Source organism: Salmo salar, chromosome ssa14 (assembly GCF_905237065.1).
Source record: "Salmo salar chromosome ssa14, Ssal_v3.1, whole genome shotgun sequence".
In the NCBI taxonomy this organism is placed as follows: Eukaryota; Metazoa; Chordata; class Actinopteri; order Salmoniformes; family Salmonidae; genus Salmo; species Salmo salar.
This window is the reverse complement of record NC_059455.1, coordinates 41116485-41138956: the sequence shown is the minus strand read 5'-3', so window position 1 is coordinate 41138956 and position 22472 is coordinate 41116485. Positions and strand designations below refer to the sequence as shown.

The 22472-nt window shown below is 43.4% G+C and overlaps 1 protein-coding gene across 1 annotated transcript in view; it reads left to right on the top strand.

The window, feature by feature from the left end:
- kcnab1b (potassium voltage-gated channel subfamily A regulatory beta subunit 1b) overlaps positions 1 to 22472 on the top strand; it is an 82138-nt gene that overhangs the window by 20697 nt on the left and 38969 nt on the right. Inside the window, exons 2-6 of the mRNA XM_045694379.1 lie at positions 5793 to 5836; positions 8485 to 8522; positions 10891 to 10970; positions 11757 to 11801; positions 20825 to 20869. Coding sequence (XP_045550335.1) covers positions 5793 to 5836; positions 8485 to 8522; positions 10891 to 10970; positions 11757 to 11801; positions 20825 to 20869 — 252 coding nt within the window. The remainder of the gene's footprint in view (positions 1 to 5792; positions 5837 to 8484; positions 8523 to 10890; positions 10971 to 11756; positions 11802 to 20824; positions 20870 to 22472) is intronic.

Genomic DNA, 22472 nt, shown 5'->3' with positions numbered 1-22472 from the left:
AGTTCCTCTCGGCCGGTTCCTGCTTCCCGCACTAGCCCTACGGTGCGTGTCTCCAGCCTGTTACCTCCTCTACCAGCCCCACGCATCAGGCTTCCAGTGCGTCAGCCCAGCCTCGAGAGTTCGGAGACAGTGCCCCGTCCAGAGGATCCGACAACAGTGCCCCGTCCAGAGGATCCGGCAACAGTGCGCAGTCCAGAGTATCCGGCAACAGTGCGCAGTCCAGAGTATCCGGCAACAGTGTGCAGTCCAGAGTATCCGGCAACAGTGTGCAGTCCAGAGTATCCGGCAACAGTGTGCAGTCCAGAGTATCCGGCAACAGTGTGCAGTCCGGAACCGAGGGAGTCTGCCTGCGGTCCGGAACCGAGGGAGTCTGCCTGCGGTCCGGAACCGAGGGAGTCTGCCTGCGGTCCGGAACCGAGGGAGTCTGCCTGCGACCCGGAACCGAGGGAGTCTGCCTGCGGTCCGGAACAGGGTGAGATGGAAATTAACTGTGAACTGAATGAGTCTGCCTACAGTTGTGAACTAAGTGAGTCGGCCTACGACCCGGAACTGAGTGAGTCGGCCTACGACCCGGAACTGAGTGAGTCGGCCTACGACCCGGAACTGAGTGAGTCTGCCTACGGTCCAGAACCTAGAGACTTTGTCTACAGTCTGGAGGACAGTAGGCCGGAGCCAGAACCACCTCCTGTATAGGTGGGTTGGGGAGGGGGGGTGTAGCACAAGTGCCGTCAGTGACGGCAGCCACCCTCCCTTCCCTCCCTTTAGTTTAGGGGGATTTTTTGTTGTTGTTGTTGTTTTGGGGGTTTTTGTTTATTTATGAGGTGCATCCGGAGTAGTGTCCCATATCAATACTTAGGAGTAGTGTCCCATATCAATACTTAGGAGTAGTGTCCCATATCAATACTTAGGAGTAGTGTCCCATATCAATACTTAGAAAACTTCTGTCTGCGATCAATGAAAACAGCCAAGTTTACTGAGATAAACATCTGATTTCAAAGAGGTTTACTTTTTGGGGAAAAGGAAGGATGAACAATATGTTCATTCGTTTTTATGTCCAAGGCTTCACACCTCTTTCACACCTCCAGTGGCTGTGAGTGATTCAGCCTTATGTTGTACTGGCCTAGTTGTATTGGTCTGGCAGAGTGTCCTCTAGTTTTTGGTTTCTCCATTCAATTAAGACCTAGACAACCAGGTGAGAGGAGTTCTTTACTAATTAGTGAACTTAATTCATCAATAAAGTACAAGGGTGGAGCGAAAACCCGCAGACACTTGGCCCTCTGTGGAATGAATTTGGCACATGTTGTCTGGGGTGAGGTTAAATAGCATGAGGTTGGATTCAAATGGCCATGTCTCGCCTTGTATGGCCCTTTAGTTGGTTACTTAGCCGTTAGGACAGCAGTGTTGGCATTTTTAAAGGAGTCATTTACAGCACTGAACAAATATCTGAGAGCAGCGGCATATTTCTTACAGATTGTTCTTAAACAGAGAAAACAACAACAACTATGTAAGGACTTGTACTGCAGTGCATTGGCTGATGATGTGTGTGTGTGTGTGTGCATGCATCCATGTGTGAAAATCAATGTCCTTGGTTTCTCTGCTCTCTTTCTCCATGCTCGCCGCGCTCTCTCTCCTCTCTATCGCTCTCTCAACTGTCTCTTTTGCTCTCTGTCTCTCTCTCTTTCTCTCTTTCTCTCTCTTTCTCTCTCTCCCTCTGTGAGGCAGTTCCAGAATGCACCGATTCATTCCGGAGTGTAGCCTATGTCTGATTGTATTTCTGTCTGTCTGGGGCTTTTCCATATCTCTATGAACAGTTGAACACATTTACATTCCTGTTAACGTCATTCGTATGCTCTTCACACATGTGACAGGCTGGTAACATCCTGGCAGCTGGAAATTCCACTTGTTTTTTTTCTCACCAAATTATAATTAAAACATTTTTTTTATCTTCAACAGAGCTGCTAAATGGGCATTGAAATTATATAAGATTACAGGAATATAGACCAATACGATTTCTTCATGTGATCAAAAAAAAAAAACTTTTACAGAATTCTCTCTGAAACTAATCTCGGCATCCAGAACCACATCTGTCACCAGAGCATACTCTGCAGCCAACTAACGTGTGATGACAGATTGACAGGCGCCAGAGGAAAGCTATCACGCACCTGTTCTTCTTTTTCTTTAAGAGGAATGAGAAATTCCCAGAGTGCAATGCAACTCAAACGCCTAACTCTCATTTGTTTCCCTGTTTAATAGCAGGCTAAAGCTATTAGCACGGATCAGCAAGGAGGAAATTGAAAATTCTCTTGGAATAAATTAGGGTTTGGAAGAGAACCACGGATCAGAAGTGTACTGTGAGGGACAGCGAGAGAGCGAGAGAGAAAAAGGGGTGATAGAGAGAGGGATGGGAAGAGAGATAGAGAGAGAGAAAAAGGAGAGATAGAGGAGATTATAGTAATAAACTAGCTCTGCAGTGGTGATATAGTAATAAACTAGCTAAGCAGAGGGGAAATAGTAATAAACTAGCTCTGCAGTGGTGTTATAGTAATAAACTAGCTAAGCAGTGGTGATATAGTAATAAACTAGCTCTGCAGTGGTGTTATAGTAATAAACTAGCTATGCAGTGGGGATATAGTAATAAACTAGCTCTGCAGTGGTGTTATAGTAATAAACTAGCTCTGCAGTGGTGTTATAGTAATAAACTAGCTCTGCAGTGGTGATATAGTAATAAACTAGCTCTGCAGTGGTGATATAGTAATAAACTAGCTCTGCAGTGGTGATATAGTAATAAACTAGCTAAGCAGAGGGGAAATAGTAATAAACTAGCTCTGCAGTGGTGTTATAGTAATAAACTAGCTCTGCAGTGGTGATATAGTAATAAACTAGCTCTGCAGTGGTGATATAGTAATAAACTAGCTCTGCAGTGGAGATCTAGTAATAAACTAGCTCTGCAGTGGTGATATAATAAAAAACTAGCTCTGCAGTGGTGATATAGTAATAAACTAGCTCTGCAGTGGAGATATAGTAATAAACTAGCTAAGCAGTGGGGATATAGTAATAAACTAGCTAAGCAGTGGGGATATAGTAATAAACTAGCTCTGCAGTGGAAATATAGTAATAAACTAGCTAAGCAGTGGTGATATAATAAAAAACTAGCTCTGCAGTGGTGATATAGTAATAAACTAGCTAAGCAGTGGGGATATAGTAATAAACTAGCTAAGCAGTGGGGATATAGTAATAAACTAGCTCTGCAGTGGTGATATAGTAATAAACTAGCTCTGCAGTGGTGATATAGTAATAAACTAGCTCTGCAGTGGTGATATAGTAATAAACTAGCTCTGCAGTGGTGTTATAGTAATAAACTAGCTCTGCAGTGGTGTTATAGTAATAAACTAGCTCTGCAGTGGTGATATAGTAATAAACTAGCTCTGCAGTGGTGATATAGTAATAAACTAGCTCTGCAGTGGTGATATAGTAATAAACTAGCTCTGCAGTGGTGATATAGTAATAAACTAGCTCTGCAGTGGTGATATAGTAATAAACTAGCTCTGCAGTGGTGTTATAGTAATAAACTAGCTCTGCAGTGGTGTTATAGTAATAAACTAGCTCTGCAGTGGTGATATAGTAATAAACTAGCTCTGCAGTGGAGATCTAGTAATAAACTAGCTCTGCAGTGGTGATATAATAAAAAACTAGCTCTGCAGTGGTGATATAGTAATAAACTAGCTCTGCAGTGGTGATATAGTAATAAACTAGCTCTGCAGTGGAGATATAGTAATAAACTAGCTAAGCAGTGGGGATATAGTAATAAACTAGCTAAGCAGTGGGGATATAGTAATAAACTAGCTCTGCAGTGGAAATATAGTAATAAACTAGCTAAGCAGTGGTGATATAATAAAAAACTAGCTAAGCAGTGGTGATATAATAAAAAACTAGCTCTGCAGTGGTGATATAGTAATAAACTAGCTAAGCAGTGGGGATATAGTAATAAACTAGCTAAGCAGTGGGGATATAGTAATAAACTAGCTCTGCAGTGGTGATATATTAATAAACTAGCTCTGCAGTGGTGATATAGTAATAAACTAGCTCTGCAGTGGTGATATAGTAATAAACTAGCTCTGCAGTGGTGTTATAGTAATAAACTAGCTCTGCAGTGGTGTTATAGTAATAAACTAGCTCTGCAGTGATGATATAGTAATAAACTAGCTCTGCAGTGGTGATATAGTAATAAACTAGCTCTGCAGTGGTGATATAGTAATAAACTAGCTCTGCAGTGGTGATATAGTAATAAACTAGCTCTGCAGTGGTGATATAGTAATAAACTAGCTCTGCAGTGGTGATATAGTAATAAACTAGCTCTGCAGTGGTGTTATAGTAATAAACTAGCTCTGCAGTGGTGATATAGTAATAAACTAGCTCTGCAGTGGTGTTATAGTAATGAACTAGCTCTGCAGTGGTGATATAGTAATAAACTAGCTCTACAGTGGTGTTATAGTAATAAACTAGCTCTGCAGTGGTGATATAGTAATAAACTTGCTCTGCTGTAACGGGCGTCGTAAGGATTGGACCAAGTTGCAGCGGGAACATGTATACTCATCTTCTTTATTAAATCAAAAGAAGGAAAAAAAAAAACAAATCACGTATACAAAACAACGAATGACACTAAACAGTCCTGTCAGGTGCACAGACACAAAACAGGAAACAACTACCCACAAACCCCCATAGCACAAACACCCCTATACATAGGACCTTCAATCAGAGGCAACGAGGAACAGCTGCCTCCAATTACATAGAAGTAGAAAACTAGACTGAACATAGAAAAACACTAACCTAGAACATAGACCAAAAACCCCGGAACACTCTAAACAAACACCCCTCTTACATAGGAACATAGCCCAACAAACCCGAACCACATAAAACAAACTACACCCTGCCACATCCTGACCAAACTGCAATAACAAATAACCCCTTTACTGGTCAGGACGTGACATCTGCAGTGGTGATATAGTAATAAAGATGCTGCAGATAGTGTTGCGTTGCGTTTCTGAGGCAGACAAAATCAATAGAATGTTCTAGGTTATAATTGTCTGCTATTTCTGTGTGTGTGTGTGTGTGTGTGTGTGTGTGTGTGTGTGTGTGTGTGTGTGTGTGTGTGTGTGTGTGTGTCTGCGTCTGTGTTGTGTGTGTGCGTGTCCACAACAGTCTGATTGTGAGAACGAATGAGAGAACTGAAGAAGAGATTGATGCCTTACTGAACTAGAAAGAGAGAAAAACGTTTCGTACAAAATCTCTCATTTCAAACCCCACAGAGGTATAAAAAGTAATACAACTTTGTCCTTTATGTTACGAGTCAAATCAGCCCTTATAGTCCTCAAGGGGCTTTTAAAAACCTTTAGAAACATTGCAATGCTCCAGGACCAGGGAAATACCATTGTGAGAGTGTAGCGTGTGATAGATGGACTACATCAACTCTTTTCTCCCAGTAATCTCTCAATTCTGATTCATGATTGGACCAGAGGCAGAGGTGTGTTCCAATGATTCTGTCCACTGATCAACTATGAGGAAGACAATGAGAGGCAGAAGGCCCTCCGCTCTATCATTATAATAGATTTTCTTTGTTCCTTTTTACACAGTTCGGCTCCTTGCGGAGCACACAGCTGCCAGTACGTTTTGAGTGTTTACATCCCGTCTAATACCATGCCATTGTTAGTGTGTGTGTGTGTGTGTGTGTGTGTGTGTGTGTGTGTGTGTGTGTGCTTCCACTCAATAACATTGTCTGGATGTGTTCTCAACAGGAACCTGGGAAAATCAGGCTTGCGTGTATCCTGTTTGGGCCTCGGTGAGTACGTTTGATGTGTATCCTGTTTGGGCCTCGGTGAGTACGTTTGATGTGTATCCTGTTTGGGCCTCGGTGAGTACGTTTGATGTGTATCCTGTTTGGGCCTCAGTGAGTACGTTTGATGTGTATCCTGTTTGGGCCTCGGTGAGTACGTTTGATGTGTATCCTGTTTGGGCCTCGGTGAGTACGTTTGATTAGCATCCATGTGTAATCTGTGTTCAGCTCAACTCTCTCCAGGTGCTATAATATCCATATGCCAGTACGTTTTGAGTGTTTACATCCCATCTAATACCATGCCATTGTTAGTGTGTGTGTGTGTGTGTGTGTGTGTGTGTGTGTGTGTGTGTGTGTGTGTGTGTGTGTGTGTGTGTGTGTGTGTGTGTGTGTGTGTGCGCGCAAGAAGCTCTGTCTCAAATCAGAATTAGATGTTAATCCGTTGTAAGGACCGGCGCCGGAGATGAGAGGCAGGTACGGGGAGTTGAACATTTAATGAGGAACATACAAGTAACAGGACATGAACAGTATCAGCACACGGGTAAACAAGGACATATGACAATCAATGCAGAAGCAGGGAACAGAGCGGGGAACCAGACAGATATAGGGGAGGTAATGACAGAGATGATTGAGTCCAGGTGCGTCCAATAATCGCGGATGCGCGTGACGGGGGGGAAGGCAGGAGTGCGCAATGCTGGGGAGCCTGGCGCCCTCGAGCGCCGAGGGGGAAGAGCGGGAGCAGGCGTGACATCCATATTTGACAAACGCCAAAGCTGCTCTAAACCTAAAATGTCAAAGTGTTTAAGGTTAACTTTAGGCATTAACTCCACATTTTTAAGGTTAGGATTAAGTTGAACATGCAACCTTTGGTACCAGAGGCAGATTCTTATGCCCATCCGCCATCCCCGTCCATAATGCCCAGCGAAACCGAAACCTACTTGAAGGTAGCAGTGCTCACTGTTGCCCCTAGTGGCCTGTTTCCACATCATCTCCTCATCTCCTCAGACATGAATGGATATCAAATACTGACTTGTATCACGGGTGACATGGCTGCAAGTGTGTGTGTGTGTGTGTGTGTGTTTGTGACAGAGACACAGAGAGATGAAGTTCTACATCTTATACCTCTTCCATAGGCTCAGACTTGAGGGACAGGGCCGCTGTTTACAGTGTTTTAATCCTGCTTTCAGAAAACAAGCTGCTCAATTATCACACATATCCAATTCACACACACACACACACACACACACACACACACACACACACACACACACACACACCACCGGGGGGTAACCGGCCTAATTCTCTTTGATAGGATTGATTTAATTAATCTGCCTCATAAATATATTAACAATTATACCATAGGGAGATCATTATAATCACTCTTTGTGTTTATCTCTGTCGCGCACACACACACACACACACACACACACACACACACACACACACCTGGGTCAACTCCAATGACCCAGTTGAAACACCGGGAGTGTAATTGACCCAGTTGAAACACCGGGAGTGTAATTGACCCAGTTGAAACACCGGGGATGTAATTGACCCAGTTGAAACACCGGGAGTGTAATTGACCCAGTTGAAACACCGGGGATGTAATTGACCCAGTTGAAACACCGGGAGTGTAATTGACCCAGTTGAAACACCGGGGGTGTAATTGACCCAGTTGAAACACCGGGGGTGTAATTGACCCAGTTGAAACACCGGAAGTGTAATTGACCCAGATGAAACACCGGGGATGTAATTGACCCAGTTGAAACACCGGGAGTGTAATTGACCCAGTTGAAACACCGGGGATGTAATTGACCCAGTTGAAACACCGGGGGTGTAATTGACCCAGTTGAAACACCGGGGGTTTAATTGACCCAGATGAAACACCGGGGGTGTAATTGACCCAGTTGAAACACCGGGGGTGTAATTGACCCAGTTGAAACACCGGGGGTTTAATTGACCCAGATGAAACACCGGGGGTGTAATTGAGGGTAAAGGGAGAAGTCAACAAACAGTAAATACACTATACTAATAACTGAAGGGGTGCTGGGGACACGGGAGAGAGACAACTCTGTTTGTTTCCATCATTATTTCAGGGTGATGCTAGGCGATTGTGACAAGGACAGAGGAAATGTAGCTTTACACTGCAAAGACCAGGAGCAAAGTTGACATCATAACACACACACACACGAATGGAAAGACACACAGAGACGCACACACACACACACACACACACACACACACACACACACACACACACACACACACAGAGAGAGCTCCACCCAAGGCTGGTTTAGCAGTGGTGAATCATGGGTAAGTGGAGTCTGAAGGCCATCTTAATCATCGGACAGAGGGTTGTGACTGGGCCATTAGCCTCGGCATAAAACCCCAAAACTAAACAGTACAACATGATGAGTACTGAACCTGGTGGTCAGCCACACCTCCTACTGTGCCCTCTCACCTCTGACCTTTCACATGTTTTGTTAGATGTAGGATTTGCGAGCGTAAGTCATGGAATGTTTTATTTTAAAAAGTTAGCAACCATTTACTAGAGGTTAACTTTTCTTTTACTATTAATATATAGGGGTTTAGAATGACATTTAGAGTGTTCCACAGCATAAGATATGAAGGCTGATATATGTCCCTCTTTCTCCCAGGTACTTGGGTAACGTTTGGAGGTCAGATTTCAGATGAGGTAAGTTAAGATTTAATCTATAACTAATAACTATGATTGATAAAGGAACTGAACCCACAACCTTGGAGCTGCCAGCACCACACTCCAACCAACGGAGCTATCTGGACCCCTGGTTGATCCAGGCTAAGTGGTCCTACCAGCTGATCCAGGCTAAGTGGTCCTACCAGCTGATCTAGGCTAAGTGGTCCTACCAGCTGATCCAGGCTAAGTGGTCCTACCAGCTGATCCAGGCTAAGTGGTCCTACCAGCTGATCCAGGCTAAGTGGTCCTACCAGCTGATCCAGGCTAAGTGGCCCTACCAGCTGATCCAGGCTAAGTGGCCCTACCAGTTGATCCAGGCTAAGTGGCCCTACCAGCTGATCCAGGCTAAGTGGCCCTACCAGCTGATCCAGGCTAAGTGGTCCTACCAGCTGATCCAGGCTAAGTGGTCCTACCAGCTGATCCAGGCTAAGTGGTCCTACCAGCTGATCCAGGCTAAGTGGTCCTACCAGCTGATCCAGGCTAAGTGGTCCTACCAGCATCTCCAGGCTAAGTGGTCCTACCAGCTGATCCAGGCTAAGTGGTCCTACCAGCTGATCTAGGCTAAGTGGTCCTACCAGTTGATCCAGGCTAAGTGGTCCTACCAGCTGATCCAGGCTAAGTGGTCCTACCAGCTGATCCAGGCTAAGTGGTCCTACCAGCTGATCCAGGCTAAGTGGTCCTACCAGCTGATCCAGGCTAAGTGGTCCTACCAGCTGATCCAGGCTAAGTGGCCCTACCAGCTGATCCAGGCTAAGTGGCCCTACCAGCTGATCCAGGCTAAGTGGCCCTACCAGCTGATCCAGGCTAAGTGGTCCTACCAGCTGATCCAGGCTAAGTGGTCCTACCAGCTGATCCAGGCTAAGTGGTCCTACCAGCTGATCCAGGCTAAGTGGTCCTACCAGCTGATCCAGGCTAAGTGGTCCTACCAGCTGATCCAGGCTAAGTGGTCCTACCAGCTGATCCAGGCTAAGTGGTCCTACCAGCTGATCCAGGCTAAGTGGTCCTACCAGCTCAGGTCTCCTTCCGTGTTAGCTCCTGTCTCGTCACTCCCTCTCCCTGCTGCCTCTCAGAGACATGGGCCAAAACCCCCGAGGTTTTCTGGCTCACACATAGATAGGGAACCCACAACCTCATTCGTAGACAGGGAACCCACAACCTCATTCGTAGACAGGGAACCCACAACCTCATTCGTAGACAGGGAACCCACAACCTCATTCATAGACAGGGAACCCACAACCTCATTCATAAACAGGGAACCCACAACATCAGGGAACCCACAACTTCACATAGACAGGGACATGAAGAGAGGACACACACAGTTGAACACACACACGTGCATGTGCATGCCATGCGCAGGCACACACACACACACATACACACAATGATGCAGTGAGGGCATTGAACTCTGACACCTCTCTACTGGAGACGCTGAAACGGGTAGACTTGTTAAAGTGACCTGCCGGTACAACAACTGGAATGATGGTTGACACAGTGTTAGGGGATAACAAGTAACAAGTATTATGGTATTGTTATTGTCTGGCTGTTTGTGTGTTTTATCATTATTATATATATGTATGTGTGTGTATGTATGTATGTATGTGTATGTATTTGTTCCTTAATAATGTTTTGTTGTCTAGTCTATGGGATCCCCCTGTTAGTATACTGTAAAGTAAAATAAATATAATAATGTATATAATAATATATATATATATATATATATATATATATATATAGTAAAATTATTATTATATATTATTATATACATTATTATATTTATTTTACTTTACAGTATACCAGCAGGGGGATCCCATAGACTAGACAACAAAACATTCAGGAACAAATACATTGAATTAATACAAAATGAGACTCTTAAGATTGGTGACACAGAAACATTGGTCTGTTAGAGCTGTACCATGACGACAGGAGACAAATACTGGAGCTTCAATAGCCTGAGTTACTCCAATGTTTGGAATTGGCCTCGGTCTACTACCACTGGGTATGTTCAGCAGGAACTCAACAGGAGATACCATTTTGAAAACAAGAGGTGGTACTTGCTGGATTTTAATATCTCATTCCAGAGTGTTTGTCTCAAAATATATGCTATTAAGCAGATGCTTTTATCCGAAGCGACTTACAATAATGCGTGCACACGTCTGGTCCTGGAATCAAACCCACTATCCAGGCGTTTCAAGCCCTTGCTCTACCAACTGAGCTACAGAGGACTGCTCAATAGAATTTATAGCTCCAAAACGTTTTCCTCTTCTTTTATTCCTACTAAATGAACACTGGCCAGCTGCCAGCTCCCTGTTCTCCACTGAGGTGATGAATCCTGTTTTGTGTTTCTCAGGTGGCTGAGCAGCTGATGACCATAGCATATGAGAACGGGGTCAATCTTTTCGACACAGCCGAAGTTTATGCCGGGGGGAAGTGAGTGTGATCTGAATACCTATTACCTACCTACCTGAACCCACAGAGCAGAGATTGCTGGCTAAATCTGGTCCTGGAGGGCTGACACACACACAGTGCAGGTTTTTGTTCCAGTCCACCACTAACACCCACAAAATGTAGGTGTCAGCCAAGACCACATACAGTAGTTAGGTTCAAATTAAGATCCTACATCTGTACAGTAGCCTGAATCAAATTAATTTCCTACATCTGTACAGTATCTTGAATCAAATTATTTCCTACATCTGTACAGTATCTTGAATCAACCATATGGAATGGGATTAGTTCTAAAGCACGTAGGTTCACAACGTGGGTGCATGCTGATTGTGCATTCAGCGTGGTTGCCTTGCCAAGACAACGAGAGGCAAAAACAAGCTGTCAACCCACGCCAGTACATTTGCGCTTCCATGCACACATGACAGCACGTAGTACAGGATATATATACAGGATATATGTAGAAAAGCTTATTTTATACAGTATAAAATACGTGCCGTCTCCCTGAATGACTTAACACAGTAAACTGTGGCTTTTGGGTTCTACCTACATGGACATTCATCCTCAACTGATTTCCACAATAGTGGATTGGATTTAGCAACAGAACCTTTAGCACGTCAGAACTGTAAGGGAATCCCAGCTTATCACCTACCAGTGTGGAGCAACCACCTACAACAGTATAGACCTCTGGGTGACTCCACAATTAGTCAGAGCTATATGGTGCAGATCTATGGCACACACACACACACAGTTAATCTCCCTGCTTTATTACAGAGCTGAGATAATCCTGGGGAACATCATCAAGAAAAAGTGCTGGAGGTAATGTACCATCTTTAAACCGTGTGTGTGTGTGTTGGTTGGTCCACACAAGGATAGTAAAGCAAGGAAAATTCTCCAGAGTTGTGGACTGGAGTCACATGACTTGGACTCGAGTCTGACTTGAGTCACAAATTTGATGACTTGAGACTCGACTTGATAGAAAATAAAATTACTTGAGACTTGACGTGTCAAGAATCTGGACTTTGACTTGAGACTGATGACTTGAAATTATCTGGCCAGGTTTTGTCATGTTTTGTCACTCGTTTTGTGGCACAGTCTCCGTGCATTACGCTACACTCAGCCAGACACAGTAGCCGCAGCATCGCCGTTGCAACAACAACAAAAAACCTGCAACAGATTGGCTAGTGAAATGCATACCCGGCACTCAAACTGTCAATCTACATCGGTCGGTGAGCTAGTGAACAGATTGCTGATTTGCTGTAGTGTACAGCTATTGGATCGGGTGCAGCACAAACGTCAAATTGTAGGACGAGAGAATTGACATAATAAATAAATATGCTGCTCCAAAAATGTTTGATGATGAAGAATATTAACTGTTTACTTTGGAAGCTCACCAGCATTGGGGCAACAATTACTACAATTGTCACGTTCGTCGTACTGATGGGTCCAAGGCGCAGCGGGAATGTGTATGCTCATCTTCTTTATTAAATGAGAAGAAGACGAAACACTTGAACAAAAACAACGACGAAAAACAGTCCTGTAAGCACACAGATTCACACAGAACAACTACCCACAAAAACCCATGAAAAAAAACACCCCTACTAAATAGGACCTTCAATTAGAGGCAACGAGAAACAGCTGCCTCCAATTGAAGGTCAAACCAATAAACTAAGCATAGAAATTAGAAAAACTAGACACAGACATAGAAATATACTAACATAGAACATTGCCCAACAAAACCGAAACACATTAAACAAACACCCCTGCCATGTCCTGACCAAACTACAATAACAAATAATCTCTTTACTGGTCAGGACGTGACAAGGATAGGCTTACTGGTCTTTTGGTGTGTAACAATTGCTTGAAATTGATCATTTAGTTATGAAGCTTGCATTTGGAATTTGTTATTAAAATGAATTATTACTGTGGCAAAGACACATTATAGACGAGGGTCTTCTATTCTTCTCTCCAAACTCCCGCCAGTGGAGAGTGCTTTTTTTTCTCTTGTTGAAATATTTGCTGTTGCTTTCACACATTTAAATACATAGGCCCTATGTGGTAAATCTATATTCCATCTAATACTACAATAATTGCTAGCGTTTTATTATTCCATCCCCGTACTGTTTATTGCAACACGTAGACAGTTTCAGTTTCATGTTTGATAGGCCTACGATACATTTTAATTTACCCAACTATTTCTTAACCTGCTCTGAATGGGTGCAATGTTTATAGTGCACATGAACGTTGACAAGACAAACGAGGTTAAAGTTCTGCTTATTTAATTTAATGTATGGTTCCCTTCGTTCCTATTTTCCTGGTTATGTCGGGGTTCCGTGTTTCTGTGTCCCATGTCTCGTGCCTCAGTGCGCATAGAAATATTCTACTTGGCCTGCGCTCCACACTTTGGAGTCAGAACATTGAATAAGAGAAAATGATTGTTCCATTTTGCAGGGTGATGAAATATCATTAATAATCATTAAGTCTGATTTAAGACGAATGTCTTTTATATTGTAGAACCAGTTTATTGGTTGTATTTGCTAATTGGGTAATTGTATGTTTCTGTGTTCCAAGTGCTTATATTATGCAGGCCTACCTGTTGGAGCTCCTTTTAGACAGATTCCATTTGGTTTCTCAAGGGGAGGCTGTACAGTCTTGCCCTCTACCTGTGCCCGTTCAGGTAGGACAGGTTAAGCCTGATACAGAGGCTATTTCTTTTGGGCTATTGCCTGTGTATATTTGGTAAATCTACTTGTATATTTTATATGATATGGCACTTTCACCATTGGATCACCAAGACATGTAAATACATCTACACTCTGAGCACGTCAACCAGCCGTGCCTTCTGCTGATTTCATGCCCTTCCACTGCTACAATGTCCCTCTTTTACAATTACATTGGCTGATCAAAATGTGTTGTAGACAAAATAATGAAAAGCACTGTCTGGTAGCCTTAATAAATAGACAAAGATTTGTGGTTGAACAAGTCATTCTTTTTTTACTACACTTGAGACTTGACTTGGACTTGACTCGAGTCTTGACCTGTTCTACTTTGGAACTCGACTTGAGACTCGAATCTTGTGACTTGAGACTTGCTTGTGACTTGAATAATAGTGACTTGGTCCCACCTCTGAAATTCTCCCTCGTTGGGACATTTCCCACATCCCCATGAGGACAAAGGCTTTTTTTATGTCTTGGTGGTTAGGTTTAGGGTTAGGGTTACGATTAGGGTTAGAATTAGGGTAAGCATAAGGGGTTAGTGGTAAGGTTTAGGTTTAAGAATTAGGGTTTGGGTTTGGGTTATGGGTTAAGGTTATGGTTAGGATTAATTAGGTTTAGGGGTTAGGTGAAGTAGGATTTTGAATGGAAATTAATTTTAAGTCCCCACAAGTATAGAAGAACATAACGTGTGTGTGGTTCACTAGTCACTTTAATAATGGCCCTTTAATAATGCCACTTTAATAATGCCACTTTAAACAATGCCACTTTAATAATGCCACTTTAATAATGCCACTTTAATAATGCCACTTTAATAATGCCACTTTAAACAATGCCACTTTAAACAATGCCACTTTAAATAATGGCACTTTAAATAATGCCACTTTAATAATGCCACTTTAATAATGCCACTTCAATAATGTTTACATATCTTACATTACTCATGTCATATGTATATACTGTATTCTATACCATCTATTGCACCTTGCCTATGCCGCTCGGCCATCGCTCATCCATATATTTATATGTACATATTCTTCTTCACCCCTTTAGATTTGTGTGTATTAGGTAGTTGTTGGGGAATTGTTAGATTACTTGTTAGGTATTACTGCACTGTCGGAACTAGAAGCACAATCATTTCGCTACACTCGCATTAACATCTGCAAACCATGTGTATGTGACCAATAAAATCTGATTTGATTTGTGTGTGGGTGCGTGAGTGTGTGTACACTCTGTGTGTGTTGCGTGCTTACATGCATGCGATGGTTTTGCCTGGGAGACAGCTAACAAATGCTAATCTACCGTAAATCAAAACACACAGCTTTATATCAGTTCCATCACCAATATAACTCATCCACCAATCAGCTAACTAGGTCTGCAGCAGTAACCATAATGTAACGGCTGTCTGGAAGAGGGAACCAAGGTGCAGCAGAGGATGTGTTCATCATTAGAATTTTAATTCAAAAAACAAGAGAACACTACAAAATGAACAAAAACGACAGCAAACAGTCCTGTTAGGAAAATACTCAAACAGAAACAATTACCCACAAAACCCAAAGGAAAAACATGCTCCTTATGTGTGACTCCCAATCAGCAGCAACGAGCTTCAGCTGTGCCTGATTGGGAGCCACACACATGGCCCAAAACAAAGAAATACCAAAACATAGAAAAAGGAACATAGAACGCCCACCCAATGTAACACCCTGGCCTAACCAAAATAAAGAACAAAAAACCCCTCTCTATGGCCAGGGCGTTACACATAACCTTGGATCTCCAAGATGGCATAGCAGTCAGACGTCCTTTGTCCTCGTCTTGTCGTGTCCCGTGTATATATATATTTACATCTTTTCTTCGCATATCTTTTTATATATTTTTTTCTAAAAACTCAACTTCAAAACATTCTCCTGCAACCCGCCTCACCAATTTAAAAAAAAAAGTATTATTTACCTCAAATCTGAAATCCACAACAGAAGCCAGCCAGAAGTTAGCCACTTCGCTAGCTAACATTAGAATTCAGCTAACTACGGTTGGCGGTCATCAGCTATCCCTTAGCTCGATAAGCTATCGCCAGTTTTGTACAACACGACTCAGACCAGAGCATACCGGACCTATTTTCTCTCCATATCCCCGGATTTCTACCGCAAGGTCTGGACATTTACACCTGGATCTTGCAGCTAGCTAGCTGCTATCCGAGTGACTATTGGCTAACGTCAGTCCCGGAGCTAGCATCAATTATTCCGGAGCTAGCCAGCTGAAGAGTTCCATCAGCCACTCCTGGGCTACAATCACCTATCCGGACCCGTTTTACTGCCGATGCGGAGCCCCATCGGGCCTTCATGACTGGACTACCGACGTTATCTGCCCGAGGGAGTTATCCAACTGGCCCATCCGTCGCTACGTAACCTGAACGCCCATCTGCGGCCAGCTAATCGTTAGCTGTCTTATCGACTGCTATCTGAATAGGTCTATCGGCCAATTTTCTTGGGCCACTATAACTATAACTATTTTTGCCAATTGGATTGGTCCCCTCTACCACATGGAACCCCACTAATCTACCGACGGAAACGCACGAGGTGGATAAAAACAGACCATCTTCTGCCAACTTCTGACTTGCTACCCATGGCCCGGCTAGCTGTCTGAATCGCCGTGACCGCAACCGACCTCACTACTCACTGGACCCTTTTGATCACTTGGCTAAGCATGCCTCTCCTTAATGTCAATATGCCTTGTCCATTGCAGTTCTGGTTAGTGTTTATTGGCTTATTTCACTGTAGAGCCTCTAGCCCTGCTCATTATACCTTATCCAACCTTTCAGTTCCACCACCCACACATGCGATGACATCACCTGGTTTCAATTATGTTTCTAGAGACAATATCTCTCTCATCATCACTCAATGCCTAGGTTTACCTCCACTGTATTCACATCCTACCATACCTTTGTCTGTACATTATACCTTGAGGCTATTTTATCGCCCCCAGAAACCTGCTCCTTTTACTCTCTGTTCCAGACGTCCTAGACGACCAATTCTCATAGCTTTTAGCCATACCCTTATCCTACTCCTCCTCTGTTCCTCTGGTGATGTAGAGGTGAATCCAGGCCCTGCAGTGCCTAGCTCCACTCCTATTCCCCAGGCGCTCTCTTTTGATGACTTCTGTAACCGTAATAGCCTTGGTTTCATGCATGTTAACATTAGAAGCCTCCTCCCTAAGTTTGTTTTATTCACTACTTTAGCACACTCTGCCAACCCGGATGTCCTAGCCGTGTCTGAATCCTGGCTTAGGAAGACATTTTCAGACAAGATAGAATGGCCAAAGGGGGCGGAGTTGCAATCTACTGCAGAGATAGCCTGCAGAGTTCTGTCCTACTATCCAGGTCTGTACCCAAACAATTTGAACTTCTACTTTTAAAAATCCACCTCTCTAAAAACAAGTCTCTCACCGTTGCCGCCTGCTATAGACCACCCTCTGCCCCCAGCTGTGCTCTGGACACCATATGTGAACTGATTGCCCCCCATCTATCTTCAGAGCTCGTGCTGCTAGGTGACCTAAACTGGGACATGCTTAACACCCCAGCCATCCTACAATCTAAGCTTGATGCCCTCAATCTCACACAAATTATCAATGAACCTACCACGTACCACCCCAAAGCCGTAAACACGGGCACCCTCATAGATATCATCCTAACCAACTTGCCCTCTAAATACACCTCTGCTGTTTTCAACCAAGATCTCAGCGATCACTGCCTCATTGCCTGCATCCGTAATGGGTCAGCGGTCAAACGACCTCCACTCATCACTGTCAAACGCTCCCTGAAATACTTCAGCGAGCAGGCCTTTCTAATCGACCTGGCCCGGGTATCCTGGAAGGATATTGACCTCATCCCTTCAGTAGAGGATGCCTGGTTATTTTTTTTAAATGCCTTCCTCACCATCTTAAATAAGCATGCCCCATTCATGAAATTTAGAACCAGGAACAGATATAGCCCTTGGTTCTCTCCAGACCTGACTGCCCTTAACCAACACAAAAACATCCTGTGGCGTTCTGCATTAGCATCGAACAGCCCCCGTGATATGCAACTTTTCAGGGAAGTTAGAAACCAATATACACAGGCAGTTAGAAACGCCAAGGCTAGCTTCTTCAAGCAGAAATGTACTTCCTGCAACACAAACTCAAAACGCTCTGGGACACTGTAAAGTCCTTGGAGAATAAGAGCACCTCCTCCCAGCTGCCCACTGCACTGAGGATAGGAAACTCTGTCACCACCGATAAATCCACTATAATTGAGAATTTCAATAAGCATTTTTCTACGGAAGGCCATGCTTTCCACTTAGCTATCCATACCCCGGTCAACAGCACTGCACCCCCCCACAGCAACTCGCCCAAGCCTTCCCCATTTCTCCTTCTCCCAAATCCAGTCAGCTGATGTTCTGAAAGAGCTGAAAAATCTGGATCCCTACATATCAGGCAGGCTAGACAATCTGGACCCTTTCTTTCTAAAATTATCTGCCAAAATTGTTGCAACCCCTATTACTAGCCTGTTCAACCTCTCTTTCGTATCGTCTGAGATTCCCAAAGATTGGAAAGCAGCTGCGGTCATCCCCCTCTTCAAAGGGGGGACACTCTTGACCCAAACTGATACAGACCTATATCTATCCTTCCCTGCCTTTCTAAAGTCTTCGAAAGCCAAGTCAACAAACAGATTACCGACCATTTCGAATCCCATCGCACCTTCTCCGCTATGCAATCTGGTTTCAGAGCTGGTCATGGGTGCACCTCAGCCACACTCAAGGTCCTAAACGATATCTTAACCGCCTTCGAGAAGAAACAATACTGTGCAGCCGTATTCATTGACCTGGCCAAGGGTTTCGACTCTGTCAATCACCACATCCTCATCGGCAGAATCAATAGCCTTGGTTTCTCAAATGATTGCCTCGCCTGGTTCACCAACTACTTCTCTGATAGAGTTCAGTGTGTCAAATCGGAGGGCCTGTTGTCCGGGCCTCTGGCAGTCTCTATGGGGGTGCCACAGGGTTCAATTCTTCTCTTTTCTCTGTATACATCAATGATGTTGCTCTTGCTGCTGGTGAGTCTCTGATCCACCTCTACGCAGACGACACCATTCTGTATACTTCTGGCCCTTCTTTGGACACTGTGTTAACTACCCTCCAGACGAGCTTCAATGCCATACAACTCTCCTTCCGTGGCCTCCAACTGCTCTTAAATACAAGTAAAACTAAATGCATGCTCTTCAACCAATCGCTGCCTGCACCTGCCCGCCCGTCCAGCATCACTACTCTGGACGGTTCTGACTTAGAATATGTGGACAACTACAAATACCTAGGTGTCTGGTTAGACTGTAAACTCTCCTTCCAGACTCACATCAAACATCTCCAATCCAAAGTTAAATCTAGAATTGGCTTCCTATTTCCCAACAAAGCATCTTTCACTGATGCTGCCAAACATACCCTCATAAAACTGACCATCCTACCGATCCTTGACTTCAGCGATGTCATTTACAAAATAGCCTCCAATACCCTACTCAATAAATTGGATGCAGTCTATCACAGTTCCATCCGTTTTGTTTACCAAAGCCCCATATACTACCCACCACTGCGACCTGTACGCTCTCGTTGGCTGGCCCTCGCTTCATACTCGTCGCCAAACCCACTGGCTCCAGGTTATCTACAAGACCCTGCTAGGTAAAGTTCCCCCTTATCTCAGCTCACTGGTCACCATAGCAGCACCCACCTGTAGCACGCGCTCCAGCAGGTATATCTCTCTGGTCACCCCCAAAGCCAATTCCTCCTTCGGCCGCCTCTCCTTCCAGTTCTCTGCTGCCAATGACTGGAACGAACTACAAAAATCTCTAAAACTAGAAACACTTGTCTCCCTCACTAGCTTTAAGCACCAGCTGTCAGAGCAGCTCACAGATTACTGCACCTGTACATAGCCCATCTATAATTTAGCCAAACAACTCCCTCTTCCCCTACTGTATTTATTTATTTTGCACCTTTGCACCCCATTATTTCTATTTCTACTTTGCACTTTCTTCCACTGCAAATCTACTATTCCAGTGTTTTAATTGCTATATTGTATTGACTTCGCCACCATCGCCTTTTTTGCCTTTACCTCCCTTATCTCACCTCATTTGCTCACTTTGTATATAGACTTAATTTTCTACTATATTATTGACTGTATGTTTGTTTTTCTCCATGTGTAACTCTGTATTGTTGTATGTGTCAAACTGCTTTGCTTTATCTTGGCCAGGTCGCAATTGTAAATGAGAACTTGTTCTCAACTTGCCTACCTGGTTAAATAAAGGTGAAATAAATACAAAATTAAATAAAAACCATGGCAATCAGAGGAGAGTTGGTTGAGTGTTCTCGGCTATGTGAAGGCTTGTAGGCTCGGCGGCGGCCTCAGCACGTATTGATCTTGTACATTTATGCTGCTACATTTCTCCACTGTACACTTCATAAACGCTTCACTCTCCAGTTCTTCAGTTCACGCTGGTTCAGTGCCTCCCACTGCAACTCCGGGTGTTAAATATTAAACATTAAACAGTCAAGCGATGGGGATTTGACTTTCAGTTGAGTTGATACACTGTATCCTATCAAAGTTCTGAGAAAGTCTCCCAGAATATTTTTCTTTATACTTGAACAGCATGTGTAAAAAGCTAAAGGATCCGTACTGTTTTTTCTACAGTGTAGACAGACTACCAGAAGGCTAGTGATATTATATACCTAAGTGATATTATATACCTAAATTATATTATATACCTAAGGGATATTATAAACCTAAATTATATTATATACCTAAATTATATTATATACCTAAGTGATATTATATACCTAAATTATATTATATACCTAAGAGATAGTATATACCAAAATAATATTATATACCTAAGTGATATTATATACCTAAATTATATTATATACCTAAGTGATATTATATACCTAAATTATATACCCTAAGTGATATTATATACCCTAAGTGATATTATATACCCTAAGTGATATTATATACCTAAGTGATATTACCATATGTCTTTCTAATCTTTATCTTTCTCTCCGTCTAATTTCTCCGTCCGTCCGTCCGTCTGTCTGTCTGCCTGTCTTCCTGTAGGAGATCCAGTCTGGTGATCACCACCAAGCTCTACTGGGGTGGAAAGTAAGTATCTGGCTCAGACGATGGGAGAATCTCAATAGCATTTCCTTGACTCCTCGCATCTTTACACTTGCCTCCTTCACTTGCCTCTGACCTTCTCAACCAATGGGTTTTGAGAGGAGGCGAGAAGAAATGATGCTATAAATCATCAAGGAAATGCATTTGAGATTCTCCCATTCAGAGCATCATACCAATGAAAAAGTGTTGACTAATCTCTACCATTGTTTTACAAAAATAGTTATGGTTTCAGAGCTGAGTACTGTTGATCTGAGTTAGTCTCTTCCGCCTCATTGACATGTCTGTACTGAAGCTGTCGTAATATGGACACTGTACTGTCTGAGTTCTGTCTGAATTCTGTCTGAGTTCTGTCTGTGCTCAGTCTGGGTTCTGTCTCGGGTTTTTTCCAAGTTCTGTCCGAGTTCTTTCTGGATTCTGTCTGGAAAATTGCAGCAACAACAGGGTGATCAAATTAGGATACGGCATCTGTATGTCACTGCTGTCGAAAGGAGTAGCAGACCAAAGTGCAGCGTGTGAATAGTTCCACATTTTATTTACTCTGTGAAACTTATGCAATACATCAAAATAACTGAATAGACAAAAACAACAAACCGTGACGCAGAGAACAAACACTACTCAAAAATATAATAACCCACAAAACCCAGGAAGAAAAACCCCTACTTAAATATGATCTCCAATTAGAGAAAACGAGGACCAGCTGCCTCCAATTGGAGATCAACCCCCCCCCCCAAAAAAAACATAGAAATAGAAAACTAGAACTAAACATAGATATGGAAAACATAGAACAAAACACAAAACACCCCCTGTCACACCCTATACTACTCTACCATAGAAAATCACATCTTACTATGGTCAGGACGTGACACTGTATAATGATTTAGGTTGTTATCTGAGATTTGCGCACATACTCAGGTCAAAAATAGTGCAGTATAAGATATGGTATAAATACGGTATAAGTACAGTATAGATACGGTATAATTTGAAACTCAGTCAGCTTAATCTTTGAAGTATTATAGTGAGATGGAGAGAGAGACGGAGAGAGAGGTGGAGAGAAAGGGGAGGGAGAGAGAGAGAAAAAGAGTGAGAGAGAGAAAAGCAAATGAGAGAGAGAGGGATGCAGAGAGAGAGAGAGAGAGAAAGAGAGAGAGAGGCATGATTAACAACCAGCCTGGCAGCCTGTTAGGGGTCCGAAGAGGCTCTCTCTGATCAAACTGCTGGAGGAACCGATAACATAGCAGAGAATAAAATGAACATTCTCGCTCTCTGTGTGAACCAGGCTGACTGGACTCTCTCTCTCTCTCTCTCTCTCTCTCTCTCTCTCTCTCTCTCTCTCTCTCTCTCTCTCTCTCTCTCTCTCTGTGTCTCTGTCTCTGTCTCTCTCTCTGTCTCTCTCTCTCTCTCTCTGTCTCTCTGTGAACCAGGCTGACTGGCCCCCACGCTACACTACTCTCTCTCTCTCTCTCTCTCTCTCTCTCTCTCTCTCTCTCTCTCTCTCTCTCTGTCTCTCTGTGAACCAGGCTGACTGGCCCCCACGCTACACTTCTCTCTCTCCCTCTCTCTCTCTCTCTCTCTCTCTCTGTCTCTCTCT